The following is a 17729-nucleotide window of genomic DNA, read 5'->3' as shown; positions in this document are numbered from 1 at the left end:
TTTGGAATCATGATGGTTAGTGCAGTTGTGTAGGACACCGTCACCTTGAGTCAGACGTCAGCAAGGAGTTTCTGTGTACCAAAGGATCAGAAAATGTCAGTTATAATTAAGGAATCTCTTTTAGCTTGTCTTAAAATCTCACCTGCAAAAGTTGGCTAGCATCTGATGGACAAAATAAAAACTGATTAAAAACCCCAAAACCAGCTAGATAGGTCTTACTATTTAAGATGAATGTATAATGAAAAAAACTGTAGCAATGAATAATGTGACAAAAGTGAGTGTTACGGTGGTTTCAATAATTCAGAAGAGTAATAACATGGAGAGAAACTTGTTTTTTAAAAATTAGTGATTTTCAATTTACTATTTCTCTTTAAAGCATCGTTTATTTCTACTAGCCTCCAGCTGAGTTACAGACCAAGGAGGATAAGCACTAAAGACTGCAATTGTACCAAGTGTCCTTGCTGAGATACTGTTTCGTCTCTTGTAGATGAGGCTGTATTAATGTTTGGGCTCAAATAACCTCTAAAAGGCTTGTACTCTCAAATCAACAATGTTAAAGCCAATACTTTCTCATATTTAGCATATGTAATTTTCTGCTCATCTGCTCATTATTGAACTATACTGAGATATTTTTTAAATGCATGGTTTTGAAACTTTTCCCATCTAATTATTATATGCTCTTCTTTTTTTTTTTTTTTTTTTTTTTTTTCTCTTCTCATTTTTACTTCAAAAAACCAAACCAAACAAAACTGCTTTCCCAAAAGGATGGACAATTTGGTTGTCCACTATTTTATAGTCAGGACTTGTCATTGACAGACTTACTGTCAGGACATAATGGAAGACGCAAAACATCCAGACTGGTTTTTGCAGGTTTCTTACACATATGAGGAGAAGACCAGAACAGAGATCCAGATGCTTGCAAAGCATTTTGAAGAACGGTAGACTAATAATGGGACCTGGAAAGTCATGGTGTCACTGATATTTAAATACGAGTCTGTGTGCAGAAACCAAAGTATTTTTCTTCTGAATTTGTAGACTTAGTTGTTTGGTTTAATAATTATCCTGTCTTAATATTTCAATAACTATGCTGTAAAAATATCTCCCCTCAAAAAGCCCTCCTTCTGATGAATAAAATGTGTCATTAGGTCCCTTTAAGTGATTTAAAATAGAAGTTATTTTAAGCAAAGTAAACTGAAGAATGAGTTAATGGAAAAATGAAGCTGTCATCAGCATACTTTGGCCCTCAGACCTTCTAAAATATCAAGACCGCTTTGAAAAAAGCTCTGAAACCTGGCATCTTGATTTTAGCCTTATCCTTTCCATAAGTGTATTTATTACATGGAACTGATTTTTTTTTTTTTTTTTTTTGTGAACATGAAATACTTGATGTGATTTTCCAAGAGGGACCACTTGAAGTTTGTGGTAAGCTACTAGTTTATTGGAATTTACTCTGTTTTGTACCCTGTTGGAATTGTAGCTGACCTTATTACATCTTCCATTAACTAGTTTTAATGTACTTTCCCTTGTCTAGTCAGTCGTAAGTGCGGAAGCAAAATTCTTTTTCCCTTCCCAGTATACTGAACTTGCTGATGGCTCTTAGTTTCTTCTTTCCCTGTGCTCATAGCTCCTTCCACCAAGTTCATTTTTCAAAAGCCTCTAATTCCTTACTGCTTTCCCTTCTTGTAAAAAGCCAATACAGGGCAGCTGGTCCAATAAGTTAGTTAGAGATCTCATGTGTTTTTATTTATGTACTGGTTTTTCGTTGTCTAATGTATTTTTCCTCAACACTTTGCAGTCACATGCAGTATGATGCTTTTTAAAGGAAAATATTATAACTTTTTAAATCAGAAGCTGAAAGCTAAAATTAAAGTTCCTTCCTCCTCACACTTTACCCCTGCTCCAGTGTGAGTCCTTCCCATAGTCTGCAGTCCTTCAGGATAAACATGCTCCAACATGGGCTTTCCATGGGCCACAGTTCCTTCAGGAAATATCCACCTGCTTGGGCATGGGCTGTAGTGTGGATCTCTGCTTCACTGTGGTCCTCTCCGTGGGCTGCAGAGAGGCAATGTACTTCACCATGGTCCTTTCCAGGGGCTGCAAGGGAATCTCTGACCCAGCACCTGGAGGACCTCCTCCCTGCCTCCTTCTCCAACCTTAGTGTCACAGGGCTCTTTCTCAGTTTTTTTTCCTCACTTCTCACTGCCATGCAGTGTTTTGCCCTTTCTTAGATCTGTTTTCCCAGAGATGCGACCACCTTGGCTGACGGGCTCAGCCATGCCCTGTAGTGGGTGGGTTGGAGCTGGCTGGAGCCAGCTGTGCCTGGCACGGAGTAGCCCACACTGCTTCTCACAGGGGCCACCCCGCAGCCACCCTGCCAGCCCCTGGGCATGGACACTCTGTTCAGTGGACCAGAACTGATTTTGTCCAATAGCTCAATAAGAGCTTTGTCGTCTTTCCTTCTCTTCTTTCCTTTGTTCCGTCCTGATGCATGTTTGTAGGCTGTTGTCCACGTGAGAGGTGGGACAGTGCATTGCATGTGGTGATGTTAGTTCCTGTGCCATTGGAAATGACAGTGGCGTTGTGGTACAATCAGCACAGTGATGGGAGCCTCATTCTGCATATAAACCCACATAAAGTACAGTAGAGTCTTAATTTCATTCTACAATTTGTAAGCTGATAATGCTGAAAGAAGTTATATGGTAAGGCCTTGGAGATACATTCCTCTAAAGTGCAGTGCTGCCTTGGAAGCTGCTGAATCTCTCTTGCTTGTCAACCTGAAGTAACACTCTGCTGAAGACTGAGCATCCTGATTTGTAAACAGTTTGCAGCCTTGACATCTCTGAAGAGAACTAATGAAATAAATTTGAAGTTGCTTTTTTTATTGAAATGCAAACCAGGTGTTGGCAGGAAAAAAGAAAAAAAAAAAAAAACAGAAAAAAAATCCAAACCAACCAACCAAAAAAATCTCCTCAGTCCTTGAAGTGTCAATTGACTCTTAATCCAGTCAGCTGTTTCTGCTTTCTGTAAGAATTGATTTCTGTCTTACATAGAAGGACATAAGCTTGACCCTTGAGGCAGATTCAGGTTGATAAAATCCTAACACATTTCATTCAGTGGTATTTTGAGCCTGTATGAGTATGTTACATTTTTATGCAAATATATTATATGCAAATAAAGTTTTAGGGGCTAGAATGAGAGTGAGTAAGCACTGCAAATTGAATTTGGTGATAAGGAGGTGATAAAAGTTTATCTGGAATTGAGTTAGCAGACAGAGCCTTTATTTATTGGGCTATTTGGGATGCTTTGAGCATTTTTTGTGCATTCTTGGTGATCTTATGCAGAATTTGTATCTAAGTCTCAGGTAGCTGAAAAGGTATCAATTCTGATTTTCTTAACAGAGTGAGTAATATGTACTGTTATTTTGATAGACAGTAGATGGCATTGAGGAGCATTGAGGAGCATTTTTACTAAAATATTTTTTTAAATCAGTTTTCAAAGGGAGGAATGAAGTCCCTCCCATTGTAGAAGATCAGATTTGAGACCACCTTGAATAAATGGTTGGTTTGAGACCAACTTTGAACATTCATAAGTCCATGAGACCCAATGAAATGCATCTCAGGGTCCTGAGGGAACTGGCTGATGTAGTTGCCAAGCCACTCTTAATCACATTTCAAAAGTTGTGGCAGTCAGGCAAAGTTCTCAGTGACTGGAAAAAGTGAAACATCACACCCATTTTTAAAAGGGCTAGAAAGGAGGACCCTGGGAACTACTGGCCAGTCAACCTCAATTTCTGTGCCCGGGAAGATCACGGAGCAGGTCCTCCTGGAAGACATGCTGAAACCTATGGAAGAGGAGCTGTTGATCAGAGACAGCCAACATAGCTTCACTAAGGGAAAAGTTATGTTATCTTTGTACTTAAATGTTACCATGGTAGATACGAAAGATATGGTTGTAGAGTACCTTTGAGAGAGAGTGTAAATTAGAAGACTCAGTAAACTATATATGTATGTGTGTATATATATATATATGATTTTTTTTTTACTAGTGGTGTGCCATTTGGTGTATTTTTTTTTTTTTTTCCCAGTATTTCAGTTGCTGGCATAATACTGAAAAAATACATTTTTCTTCATTTATTTTTCTCTAGTCAGTTATCAATAATTTTCTTCTTATTTATCTATTTTGATAACCATGGTAAGGGAATAATACATGAACTGCAATAACTGGAGTTGTAAATAAGCCTGTCTCTTTAAAAGGAAAATGTAGATGGCTTACATTGAAAGACTACACTTTGCCTGCAAAATAATGTATAAATAAATCCACTCTTATAGTGATACCATTGGTAAAGAAAAGGAGGAAGCAATTTATCCTGGTCTTTTAGCTACTTAAAGGAGTGATTCTGCGTCTGCCCCTTGTTCTTTATCCCTACTACTCTTCAGCATGGAAGGAATTTTTAAAATGAGTAATCCTTCGAGAATGGTGGCTCAGACAAAAAGGATTCTCTCCATGCATCTGTATCATGACAACCCAAATTTATGGGTAGCTTGCTATCTGTGTGCATCCTAGAACATATAGATTTCAGCTAAGAAGCTGAATAACTCTACATTTATTGTGATGTGTTTAGCAACAGAATGAAAATAATAACTTGCCTCTAGAATGAAGTTTCAATCAAGAATAGTTGCTTGGATTACTTTCTGTAAACTGCAAAGCCATACTTCTAGCAAACATAAAACGCTTGTCTCTCCCTCTCCTTTCCCTTTCTAATGTCAGCACTAGAAACCAACAAAAAACATCTGTACTTAAGTAAATATACACATGCATTAAAAAGAAATTCAAAAAGTTATTACTCAAATTTGGAATTAGAATTGAAGTTCAAACTAAATTTTAATTAGACTATTTCTTTGACTTTTCATTCCACTTGCTTTGTTTATATGTATGCCTAATGTAGTATTTAAATAATAATTAAAACAATAAAATAAGGGAAAATTACTTTGTACTACTCAGAAATCTAGCCTGCTTGGTCTTTGCATAAAATGTATTGATAAAGAAGTATGTTCATTACTCATGTTCCAGTAAGGCTCAGTGATTGCTAAAATTGAGTAACCATGGAAACATGACTGGGTAACATAAGGAAGAAAGTACAGGGGTAAATTTACAGTTAGTCTTTTAATCAAAAGTTATTATGTGGATTCTGTTTTTACAGTATAATTGAGCTCATTTTAACTAATCTCTTACCAGTTTAAGTGTGTGCAGGTATATTATATATATATATGCATATACATATAATACATATATATAAAACATTCTTAGTTGAAATAAATGTTTTATGTACTTTTGTTGAAGCCTTTTTCCGACTTTTTTTTTAATTCAGTAAATTCTAGCCAGAAAACATACCAGCTTCTCCCCCTTCATTTTTGTTTCATAGAACTTTTTTTCTAAATGAGAGTTTGAGAACTCTTCCTGAGTTATAAATTAATTTTAAAAGGCAAGTTTGTAAAGCATTATGTGATAGAATGCTCTAGTAGTCAGAGCAGTAGGAGGATCACAGATGGATTATTGGACGAAAGTGTAATAAAAATGTTACAAATGTAAGGTAAAGTCAGTTTCCTGTTACTGTATAAAGCATATGTTGTTTTTAATGTGATAAATTGCAGAACTCATAGGGTTTTGCATAGTACTTGGCAGGCATTCCGGTGTCTATCTTTTATATTGCTTGTGATTGTGAACTGAAAAGATGTATTTGCTTTTTTAGAAAAGTATGCCCCAGGTATTTCTGGACTATGCTATTCGTATAATGACCTACTGAGTAATGTTCTCTCTTTTCTGTATCATTGTGAACCTCAGCCTGCTATCTTTTCTTAACGTTTTTAATCCACATGAGGATATACCTCCTTGTATGACAGAAAATGTTTTGAGTTCTGTGGGGTTAATAGCAGCAATTTTTAAAATTATTCTTACTTTCTCTTACTATCTAAAAACTGTAATATCAAATATGGTAAGCAATAAGGGCAAGGAGAAGATTTTGAGCTTCTGTACTTTAAACTTTTGAAATTTGTAGTTTGTGACTTTCTTTGGGATAAGAGTGTTTGTCTTTCTGTCTAAATTCAGCATTTGTTGGGAAGGAGGTCTTTCTTCTTGCATCTTTTTTTCTGCCGATGTTTCCTGCACTTGTCTTCTCCTGTCGCATAGAGGAAATGAAATAGGAAGCTATGTCCCAAAATGTATTCTCTTGGTTCTGGTGCAACCTCTAAAATGCATCAAATGTCAAGCTATGCCCACTGTGAGCAATTTATGAAGAAATTGCCTCAACATTTTTATCACAGTCAGGCTTTTATTATGAAAGTGGGTGGCATAGAAAGACACCTTTAGAAACGTGAAAACAAGCCACACAATGAGGTAAAAATGATAAAATTGAGCACAGTGCTGGCACAGTACAGCTGCTGTCACTGGCAGTAACTGCTGCCCTCAACAATAGCCTATAACTGCCAGGAAAACCCCACTTACTATGAGGAAGTAATTTCTGTTGGTTAACTTTGATTCTAATATCAAAGAAGAGTTCAAGCCAGAATCCTAAGTGTGAAAAACTCTAACTTTGACAGTCTGTGTGTGTCCATAAAACGGTCTTATGAGGCCCCTTTATTTTTAAGATTTACCTAAAGGCACACTTTATCCCATCTGACTCCGAAAGTAATTTTCTGTGTATTCTGAACAAAATGTTGGTGACAAATCTTTCAATCAAAATAATATACTCAGAGCTTTTAATCATTTGCATTCCTTTTCTAAAACTTCTGCTATGTACATTTTAATTTTTTTTTTTTTTCTTTTCTATATTACTGTCTTGCAACTACTGTGCCTCATAGTTTGGGAAAATATTTTGTGCTATTGTGGTTTTTCCACTTTCCCTCTTTTTTAAAATGTGTCTTCTGTAAATGTAATGAAAGATGCTACCATATAGCATTTCTTATGCATACATTAACCACTACTTCACATTACCTGCTGAAGTAATGAGATGAAAACTATTCTATCTTCCTGTCGTAATGGAGTTAGTTCAAAATACAATCCTGTTACGGTCAAAAGAGAACATACCACATACAGAGATACAAGAACTTATTCTCACTCTGTTTAATATCTTTACAAGCATATTTGTATCTAATCAAAATGCAAGAAATAGTGATTAGTCCAGTTACCAAAAAAAAAAAAAAAAAAAGACTTATTATCTCATTAATAACATCCTTAAAATCGTTATAGAAATAGTTTTAGAAAAACCCCACTCTAGTGTCCTTTCTCACGTGCTGTGCTCATCTTCTAGGTTCCTTTTGGGTCCTCAGGTTGATGGTTGATGGCTTCTCCCAGCCTGCAGTGGGTACAGTTGCACAATCGCCATCCTGAGGTCTTTGCTGGGTAGGATGTGATGTTCATGGTGGCACTCCCCACTTCCCCAATCCTGGGACCTGCTTGGGTTTATTTTTATGTGTTTCCTTGCCTTAGGCTGCTGCCTTCTGGCTGCTCTCAGCTCAGGGCACAGCTTGTGGCCCTTTCCTAGGAATGGCAGAAGTTGTAGTTACTGGGCTACAATTTATTTTTAAAAGCAGTTTTGGATAGAATCAGCCACATTAATTTTGGTGATGATGGAATTACACCTTCAAGCAAAACATTTGCCCCACTGATTGAGAGAGCAGGTTTATATTTCCAAGACAATTTGGATTTTTTGTTCTGGTTTGTGTCATGATCTGTCTCACTGTTCCCTCCAAATATGAGCTCTTTACCCAGGAATTAGCTGGGTAGCTTTAATTGATGGCAGCAGCTTATTTCCTGCAGAATGCGGGTGTAAGAGCTGCCTATAAGCACTACCTTGCAGCATGAGAAACATGAAATACAAGATGGGAACTGCAAGGAATACTGAAATCCTTCTGAAAGGTGCATGGGAAGTGAGAAAACGATGTGTGGGTGGCTGACAGGATGTGGATTTAGGTATGTGAAAGGGAGGAATCGAGGTCGGTGATACAGGTACAGGATGAAAGAGAGTGGATAACAATTCAGTGCTGCTGAAGCAATGAAGGGAGTGAGTATTTGGGGATGGTGAGGAGCAGGCTGTTGCTACTGAATCAGGGTTTGATGTGTGTGCCCGCACACATGTGTGTAGGGAATCTGCGACGGAGCTGACTAGCTGAAGTTCTCATGCTGTTTCCAGATGCATGGAAGTGGAAAGAGTGCTGGGTAAAAGCTGTAGCTTCAGATGCAGCAGCACAGCTTGCCTGCCTCTTGATGCCCATGGACTTCCTTCTCTATGTAAGATCCACAGATTTTTTTCTTTATTGTTTAATCATATGATAGTTCTGATTAATAGCCTTAATACAGGACGGCAAAGAATCAGGACAGCAATAGGAGATGAATGACATTTCTCTGAACTTAAGGGTGAACAGTGGGTCAGTGGAGTCTCCTGTGGAGCAGCCAGAGATCTGTGCATATTAGACAGCATTGAAATTTTATTTTTCAACCTTAAGTTATTGTACATACATAGTGATAGAGAAGATAAGCAGAGCTAAAAAATCAGGAGATAGACTAATCCTTCTCTTAAAACAATTTTATCTTCTGTAAAGGAAAGTTGTCATGAGTTGAGGCTCAGTCTTTTGGGGGAGTAGGGAGCAATATGTGACTTTTTGGGGGTGGTTCTTGAAATAGCAATATTATTTTCCTTAAGTATAGTGTTCTGAAATATATGTCCAGGTTCAGGAAAATTATTCTCATTAACCCTTAAGATTCTTTGTGTGACTTGCATGTTTGTTTTATCTCAAGAGACAAGTAGAACAGAATATACTGTCTTACAGAAGTATTTGATTGTAGCATTCTGCAAAGATAAAACTGATATGTAAAGAATGTATCCTTGTTGCACTGATGGCTTGAAGCTGATTTTCAAGCCAAAGTGCATATCTTCTTTGAACCATGCTATTTTCCACAGATTCTAAATTCTTATGTAGCCCCTACATCTTGTTTGTAAACAAGGTGAGGTAGCTTTGTTTCCAAGTGGGAATAATATTGAACTCTCAGAAATTTTCAAAACTGGGAAACTTTTCCCTAAGTTAGCTTTAGTTCTGCAGTGGGTGATACAAGTGCTTCCCTCAGTCTGAGTTTCCAAGAGTAAATTAATATGGAGAAACATTTTTTCTGGAAGTATTCTGTTGTGCTCTCTGAAGACAGGCAAAAATGTTTTTTTACCAGTTAAGACTCTGTACACATTTTTTTTTCTTTCTGTCTTTTTTTCCAACCAAGAGAACTAGGAAAACTTACCAGAATCCTAGATTGGGTTTGAGAGAGAGGTGTAGCAGATCTCAATCCATCCTTACCTTCAGAAGCCACAGCTTCAAAACATGAAAGTGGCAGCTTTCATTTGCTGCACTGCACTGCAGTACCAGCTCCTTTCCCAGCAACAGCTGATCACTGCACCCTGCTCAGTGCTTGCTGGCAGTGGAAAAATCCGTGTGTTTGTGTAGGTGTAAACATGTGTCAGCCTATTATGCCAGTTTCCAGTTCTAAAGGCAATAGATGGGGCTTTACTGCTCATTTATTACTAAGTGCTGATTTATGGAGAAGTATTAAGAATCAATGATCCATCAAATGTAGGACCTGAGTTTCCTAGAAAACTGTTTGTTAGTTTACTGACTGCTTCTTCATAGTGATAGGTTTTTCTGTATTGGTATATTTCTATGTATTAATTGCTTCATGGCTCCTCATGGTGGAACAAATTTTTTGCTTCTTAACTTGTAAAATGCTTGAACCGTTAGGTCTAGAACTGTTTCATTCAGTAGTTACAGAATGCATCATTTATAGTAATTTTGAAATGCTTAACATAGAAACCTTTGAACCCCCTTCTTCAATTTAACAAGTAAACAAATTTTTTAGTGGAGGAAGGGTTTGAAGGTGACTGCCAAAGACCAGTGTTCTTAAGCAATTAATTGTACTGTTGATTGAATTAACTTCTGTTTTGCCATGAATATGAGCTGGGGTGTTTGGAATCCGCTTGGCTTATGCATAGTAAAACTGGCAGAACGTATATGCATCTATTTTTGATACTGCCAAGCTTCAGTTATGCACCTATAAATGAATCTTCTCAGCAGGTCTTTTATGCCAAAAGAGGTGGATTGTATTACTCTGCTTGCATATCTAGTGGCACAGTTGAGGGCACATATGAAAAGAGAATTTTCTGCTGTAGGTGTTGTTGTTAGTGCTAATCTTAAGAAAATACTTGAAAAAGTGGAGAGGAAGGACGATATTGTAGATGATGAAGAGAGCTGGGATTTGAAATCGTTTCATCCTGCCATATTCATTGTGTGAGACTGTGAACAAGTCACACTCTCTGTCAATCCATTTGTAAAGCGTTACAAACTATAGTTACCTTGTAGAGATTTAGTAAAGATAAACAAATCGTATTTGAATGGTGTTTTGGGATATTCAAACCAAAGATACTATCATTTACTGTAAGTGTTGAATAGAATTTAGGGTAGAGGAATGTTTATTGCAGTATACTGCACTAACTGGAAAGAGAGCATTTGGGAGGTATTTATTATATGCATTCTTTTGATATTAGATCAACTTACCTATTCTCCATCCTTGCCCTGTGCAGTTCAAAAATCTTTTACCATACGGTTTTATTCAGCTAAATTTCTTTCTCCAGTTATTACACTTCCACTTTTTCCTTCTGACTTTCCTGGATCAACATTCCCTTTCTTAGAGATGATGTGGTTGTAAGTTGTCCATCTGGAATTATCTCCTTCTGTCCCTGTCTTCTCTTCTATCCCTCCAGTGTCTAGAGCTGTACAGTTGGGAAAGAAACTTGAGGCTGTGCAAAATTATCATGTACCTTTTTTTTCCTTTTTAAAATTTGTTTTTCCATAATTGGAAAAGCTTATCTAGCTCAACAGATACTTTTTTTTTTTTCAGAAATTTTGTGCTGACCAGTTCACATCTGTGTATTTTTAATTATTTATTTGAAAATCTGACTGTAATACAAAATACTTTAAAAATCTACTTTGGATGTTGTTTTGACATCTAATTGTGGATTTGGTGATAGACTTGTAGAATTGCCTGTAGATAGTATTTATTCATTCATGTTCAAGAAACTATGCAGTCAAGAAAACTTTTTTTTTTTTCTTTAATTATTGTGGCATTTTGGCTTTATCACGGATCGTTTGTCAAGTTTTGTTTTGCAGTGTGTCTCCATTAGAAAGTCATAGCTGTTAATTTTCTCTGACATAATCTGTGCTTTCTGAATTAGTTTACTTTCTTCTCCATTACAAATGCTTTTTTTCCTCTGTATACCGAGTTATCTTTATTTTTAAAATTATCTAATATCAATTCTCTTTATGGTGCTATATAAGCACTTTTGATATCGAATATATGTATTACAACATATACACCATATTTAGAACCTGTACATTCCATGAACTCAACTGTGATCACAAAATCCATTAAATTTAGGGGACTGAATATTCCATTTGATCCTCTGGTATAATTGGATGCAACTAGAGAATGGTAAAAAGATCCTTTGTTTGAAATAGGAAGCATTTTTGTAGTTTTGTGGATAGCGTGGAGATGGGAAGAGTATTAAGCACTTCTTAGCATCACATTCAAAATGAGATTGATAAATTGGAGAAATGCTTTGAAATCAGTAAGGTGAAGTTCAATAAAGACAAATGCTAACTTTTACAACTTAGAAATGAGGAATCAAATGTTTATGTACAAAACAGGAAATCGATGTGTAGACAGCAGTAGTGTGTAAATATATCTTGGTGTTAGAAAAGACCACAAACTGAAATTAATGAATTATGTGATTCTTTTGCATAGAAAAGGACAAATAGCCCTGGGACATAGAGACAGGAATGTCATCTGCAACCCACGGGAGTTGCTACAGAGCTTCCTTCAGTGGGTGGGATGTCACAGAAGTATTTTGCCTGGTCTTGGGCATTAGGCTGAAAGAAAGAAAGAGATGAATTGGACGGCATCCAGAGGAGACAAACAATATCCAGCACCAGATATTATAAGGACAAAAGAAGGTTTGTTAGTACTGAATACAAAGGTTGAGAGGTATATATGTCAATAATACAGCAAAAAATTTGCCTTCTAATGTATGAGAGATTGTTATGAGCAATGAATGTTCTGTTTCCCAAATCATAACAAATAGAACAAAAGGAATCAGAATACTTTATGACACTGAGGCTTTGCGACAAGAAAACTCTTTATCTATGACACAGCTAAATACTTGAAAAAACTGTAGGGCATCTGGGTCCCTGAAGGTTTAAAATATGTGAGGCAGATCTGTATCAAGAATAGTCTAAGGGCATGGTGTCCTCCCCCAGAGTAAGTAGGATGGATGAGATGAGGCCTTTATTTTTCAGTTCTAATTTTTTATGATTTTTATCTGTTCTTGCCTAATTAAACTGATATATGTTTGTGGTGTGTGATAATGTAAGCTTTGAAAATATTTTGATGGTTTTGTACAGCAGGGTTTTTATGAAGATGTATTAAGAGGTTTTACATATATATATGTAAAATATATTAATATGCATGTACATACATACATTAATGTGTAAATATATATTTGTAAGTCTTCATTATATATGGTTCGATAGATACGCATGTACATGTGTGTGTGTGTCTATGAGTTTTATCAGCAAGCGATGTTGGAACAATAAACCAGTTCCTGTGTTTCTTCAAAACTGAAATAAAACACTACACATTGAAAATTGTTGCTCTGTTTAATTTAATTATGTTCATTTAACATACAGTTTGAGAAACAATGGTAGAGGGTTTTTTTTTTTACCTGTGGGAGGGTAGAAGCTGCTAGCAAGGCTGGAGGTATTCAAATTGTTAGCTCTGTGGGATGAAAAGAGACAGATAATTATTACCTGTGGAACATGGAGGAGTTATCTGGGGAGAGGATGTGAGAGAAATAATAATGTGTCGCTGTTATGTCCATTTAGTATCTGGCAAAGCTATAAGTTTTAGTTCCCAAGCTTATCTTTTGGAGGTGTTTGGTAAGTCTCTGCTGAGAAAGAGGTTGAGTGATCAGAAATAAATGTTTTGTGGAAACTGTTACTCCATTAACTGCATGTCCTGTCTTTTACTGGTTTTTGTATGAGTTCATTCTGGTAATTGGAAGGTCTATTCACTTTGTCCTACACAGTTTTGTAACAGTACTTGGTGCCCTGCGTGTGTGTGCTTGCATAGGATCCATGCGTTTGATGGTTCTGTTATGTCAGGTGTTTATCCCAGTCGTGAAGTGGGACATTTTACGTCTTTCCTTCTGGGGAAGATTTGTTTGATGAAGTGAATGTTGATGGCGATTTTGATGATGAGTCTGCTAAGGTGGAGGGTTGTTTTAAAGTTAGGCACATGTGAGGAGGTTTGGGTTTCTGATTAGCTCTTCAGTTTCAGTGAGACTTGTGCACTGATGTCACGCTTTCAATTTTTGAAAATTCAACCTTAGATGCATAGTTATGAAGTCTTTAAATCAAGTTTAGTTGTTATTGAAAGTACTAATGCATAGTGATTATCCCAATTTAGTAACAGGACTGGTTTAAGCCTTCCATCTTCTGAAAGAACTTAATGGTTTTTAGCAATAGTAAACATTAGCTTTTACACATATATCAATACATCAAAAATAAAAGCAATCCCAGGCTAAAGATACATATAAAAAAAAATTTATAATTAATGATTTCAAGACGTGGCTATAATCTGTTGCAGAAGGTCTTTTATTCATAGATTAAGAATCTTCAGTCTGAAGAGCACAGATGATGTGATTATTTGCCTTTGTAGTCATAATAAAAAGAAAGGATGTTCTGGCTAGATGCCAGAAGGATGTTGCTTTTAAAATAGAAGTCGCTATAGTGTTAATAGGAGAAAGACTATACAAATATGGTTCGTCTTGTAATAGCTTTCTGTATGAACATTTGAAAATTATAATCAGTTCTGAGAGTAGGTGTGTAGCTGTATTACCAGCAGCACATCTGGAAATGAAGGATGGAAGGAGACAGAAAAAGTAGTTGCTGCATGCTCTGCTGCAAGGACAAGGGCTACCACTGAGAGCTGTAAATGCTGCAGCGGTTCAGCCGTCAGTCAAAGGGAATGACCCCCTTGGGCCTTGTTGGACTGCCTGATGGAAAACCACTTTGAGACAAAAGCAGGACTTCATGTCTAACCCCAGTAATAGTAGCCATCACCACATCTAAAAAGTGAGCACTGCTTTACCTGGGCAGGATTGGTCTTTCCAAAAAGGGGGTGTCCCTTGGAGTGAGCAGTCTCCAGTGATAGACATTTTCTACAGAAATTCAGACAGAATCATTTATATCACTGTGACTCAAAGGAAAGCCTATATAACACAGGCTGTATTGAAGTATAAGATTAATAAGCTTAGGTAAGCGCGTAGGCTTTTTGTTATTTTAAACTAATTTTCTATAATGTTTTGTTCGATTTGCCAAAAAAAGGCTTCTAGATGTACTTGCTGACTGGTTTTAAAAAGGCTATTTGTCTATGTCATGGCCACCTGAAGGAGAGATGGGTTTGCACTTAAGCCTTCATGGTAATATGCGCTTTGATAGACAAGCTAAAGTAAATGCGGCTGCAGCCTTGTAAAATGTTATAGCTGTCAGGTATTAACAGGCTTCTTTTGGAAGTTACTGTTCGTTGCAGCAGAACTGGCAGCGCAGAACATACACCAATCACACCAGCACTGTACTTCAACTATGCCAGCAATTTCCCCAGCATTTTAGCTTACAACGTCAAACTGGAGGCAAGTTTGCATAAAGGCGTGTTGTGCTCTGGAAGGGTGGGCATGTCCCCACGTGTTCTGTCCCGCTGAGTCTGTTGTGGACAGCGTACATCTGGCAGAGCAGGCTGGGTGCAATCCTGTACTAGCACAGCAAAATTTCCAAGTCTTTTAATATGAAAACTGTAAAAACTGGTTTAAGGGCAAGTGAGGCAGTTACCTGTCTGCACTGCCATGTGCAATTTAAATATTGAGGCTAAGCACATTTTAAAGACAAGCTTAAATATGACATCCACACTAGTGCTGCAGGCACGTTAGGCTTAGCATTTTGGGAATTGTAACCACTAGTTCTTACACACGAAAATCTTGTTGGAATTAGGTAGCCTCTCTGGGCGTGGACGGGGAATTCCAGGGAAAAAAATAGGACTAACATGTTGTTTAGGCAGCCTTCTGTGGAAGTTTGCCTGTACGCCAGAACAGGCCGCTGGGACTGGATATTTTACTATCTTTGGCCCAGGTACTGTTGGGTAAGTGAAGGTGACACTGGCAATGCAGCTGAGCAGCAGCCAGATTTACCTCCGCAGTGGAAATAAACTGTAAGAATTACAGGTTTGAAAAAATATACAAATGGAGAAAAGGGGGGGAACAGGAAAAAAGACACCCTTGAAATGCTGACACAGAGAGTGAAAATAGGAATACATTGCTTAACAATTAGCAGCTTCAGTGGTAGATTAATCTGCAGTTATGTGATCATCACTCTTCTGTAAATTTCCATTTCTGAAAATGAATTTTTAGGCATTGTGGTTATATATAGCATTGTGCAAAACATTGCAAATTTTTACGAATTTCATACATAGACAGTTGGGGTGAGTTTGTGCTTCTACCCTTTGTAGGTATGCATGATGCAAATCTGTGTGTAATCCACATGCTGTGCAGATGGCACTATAGTTCTGACCGCAAAATTTATGAAATAAGTGAAGGAAGACTGGCTGGCTTAGCCTGCACTGTACCATGACTCATAGGAGTCTTCCCATTTGCCTCAATGAATATCTGTAGGGAGAGGGGGCTGGCTGCGTCTTTTAAAATGTGGAACCAAGTGTTGGAAGAGAGGATCTCTTCTAGAGCTGCTCATGCCTGTGAGACTCTAGAGACAGCTGTTTAAAAAACAAAACAAAACAAAAAATACTGGCAGCATAAAATGTTAGAAGTCAGAAAGGAGGTTGCCTAGTGTTCAGTTTGATAATAAATGCCATCAGTTTTAGATGTTCACAGGATTATGCTCTGTGTCTCTACAATTAAAAAGAAAATAAGAAAAATGCATCATAGAACATTAGCGTAATTGTTGTAGTGCAAAGGCTTTGCATGCAGTCTATTAGTATTTTCCTAGCCGTCCAACTAGTGTTAATTAGCAAAGGAGCAATTTCTACATGATTTATTAGATAAATGCTGCATTTCGAAATGCATATTTTCGGAAATAAGGCCAGAGGTTCTCCAGCTCATGAAAGGAAACAGAAACTCCTTGAATTTTCTGTTATTTGAGGACATGAGCGGAAGTAGTCATTAACAAATTGATTTGAGAGATACAGAAAGAGACAACTGGAAAGATGATGTTTTTGATACAGACGAGATATTAAGACCTCTCAGATCTTATGCTTAAACTAATTTAAACTGGCTGGTGGAGTACTGGTAAAAGTATAGCCTCAGCAGCAGGGAGCTTGGCTTTCACTAGTCACAAAAATATTCGCCTGCACCTAAAAGCTTTGAAGCCTGCACTGACCTCCCCTTTGCCTTAGCTGTCACACTGTGGTTTTGCATTAGGTAATATTGGCACTGCCTGATTCTGTCTACAAGACCTGTAATGTCTCAGGGACTGTTATAGCTGGATGCTGGAGTGTCCAAAATAAATGAAGGCACAGACGGTACTAATCTGAAAATATACTCCCCAATGGGTCATCTTCCAAACTGCAAACTGGGGCTGTGTTTTAGGCCTGTCCTAAAGATGTCTATTGATGTGATAATGTTGTCACGTTGTGCTTCTTTGGCTACATTCCCTCAATATAGACGGGATGATGAAGATCACTGTATATTGATATTTTGATAAATTTGTTTTTGCTGTAATTTTGCTGATGTCTGAAATATTTTTATTTACAAAACTAAAGATTATGATCCAGTTGGGCCAGAGAGACTGTAAATATATAGAGAAAATGTCAGCATGCTTTGTTAGCTTGAACGCCCCACCACAGTGTTATTAAATCTCTTTCTGGTTGAAGATGATTCCCATTCAGCCGTCATGCAACACAGTCAGAATGAGTTCAGGGTCTGTCCACATCTGTGCAGATATTCAAATTGCCAAAAAAGAAAAAGAAAAGGGAGGTGGAGAAGAAGGAGGAGGAGGGAAATATGCTTGAGGTTACACACTGGACCACTAGTGAAGCTATTGTGTTAGTTTAGTCATTTCTCAGTGATGCCATATTGCCTTCTACTGCCTTTTAATTCTCCTGACCTTTACACAAAACTCAGTCCCTTCAGCTCTTTCATTATTTTAGCAGCTGTTCTCTGAATTGCTTCCAATTTCTCTCCATCTTTTTTTTTTTTTTTTTAATGGAGTTCAGGTACCCAAACTGACTGCCATAGTTTAAATTAAATTACACTGGTTTTTATACCACAAGCAAGCTATCACGTTGGAGGCATACGATGGGATACCCTTAGGAGTGGTTAGCTCTTTGATTGCTATATTCTGTTATACAGTTTATGGGATTCACTGTTTACTAGCGCCTCTAGCATTTTATTGCAGTATTGCGGTTACTTTGTAAGACAAAAGTCGCATAAATTGTAAAGTCACTTGTAAATCAGCCTTCCAGCTGTATTCAATTTTACTTTTCTAGTTTAAATTTCCTCATGCTGCTCAGGTTTGTTTACTGCTCAATATAATGTTCTTCAATTATTTTTACAGTATCATCCAAAAGTAATC

General features: G+C 37.3%; 1 protein-coding gene across 1 annotated transcript in view; it reads left to right on the top strand.

Moving 5' to 3' along the window:
- Positions 1–17729, top strand: part of TAFA5 (TAFA chemokine like family member 5) — a 360617-nt gene that overhangs the window by 161809 nt on the left and 181079 nt on the right. Inside the window, exon 2 of the mRNA XM_086462352.1 lies at positions 1402–1422. Coding sequence (XP_086318478.1) covers positions 1402–1422 — 21 coding nt within the window. The remainder of the gene's footprint in view (positions 1–1401; positions 1423–17729) is intronic.

The sequence above is a fragment of the Leptosomus discolor genome, chromosome 1 (genome assembly GCF_034619465.1).
Source record: "Leptosomus discolor isolate bLepDis1 chromosome 1, bLepDis1.hap2, whole genome shotgun sequence".
Lineage (NCBI taxonomy): Eukaryota > Metazoa > Chordata > Aves > Leptosomiformes > Leptosomidae > Leptosomus > Leptosomus discolor.
The sequence above is the reverse complement of the archived record's forward strand: the minus strand, read 5'-3'. Positions and strand labels throughout refer to the sequence as shown.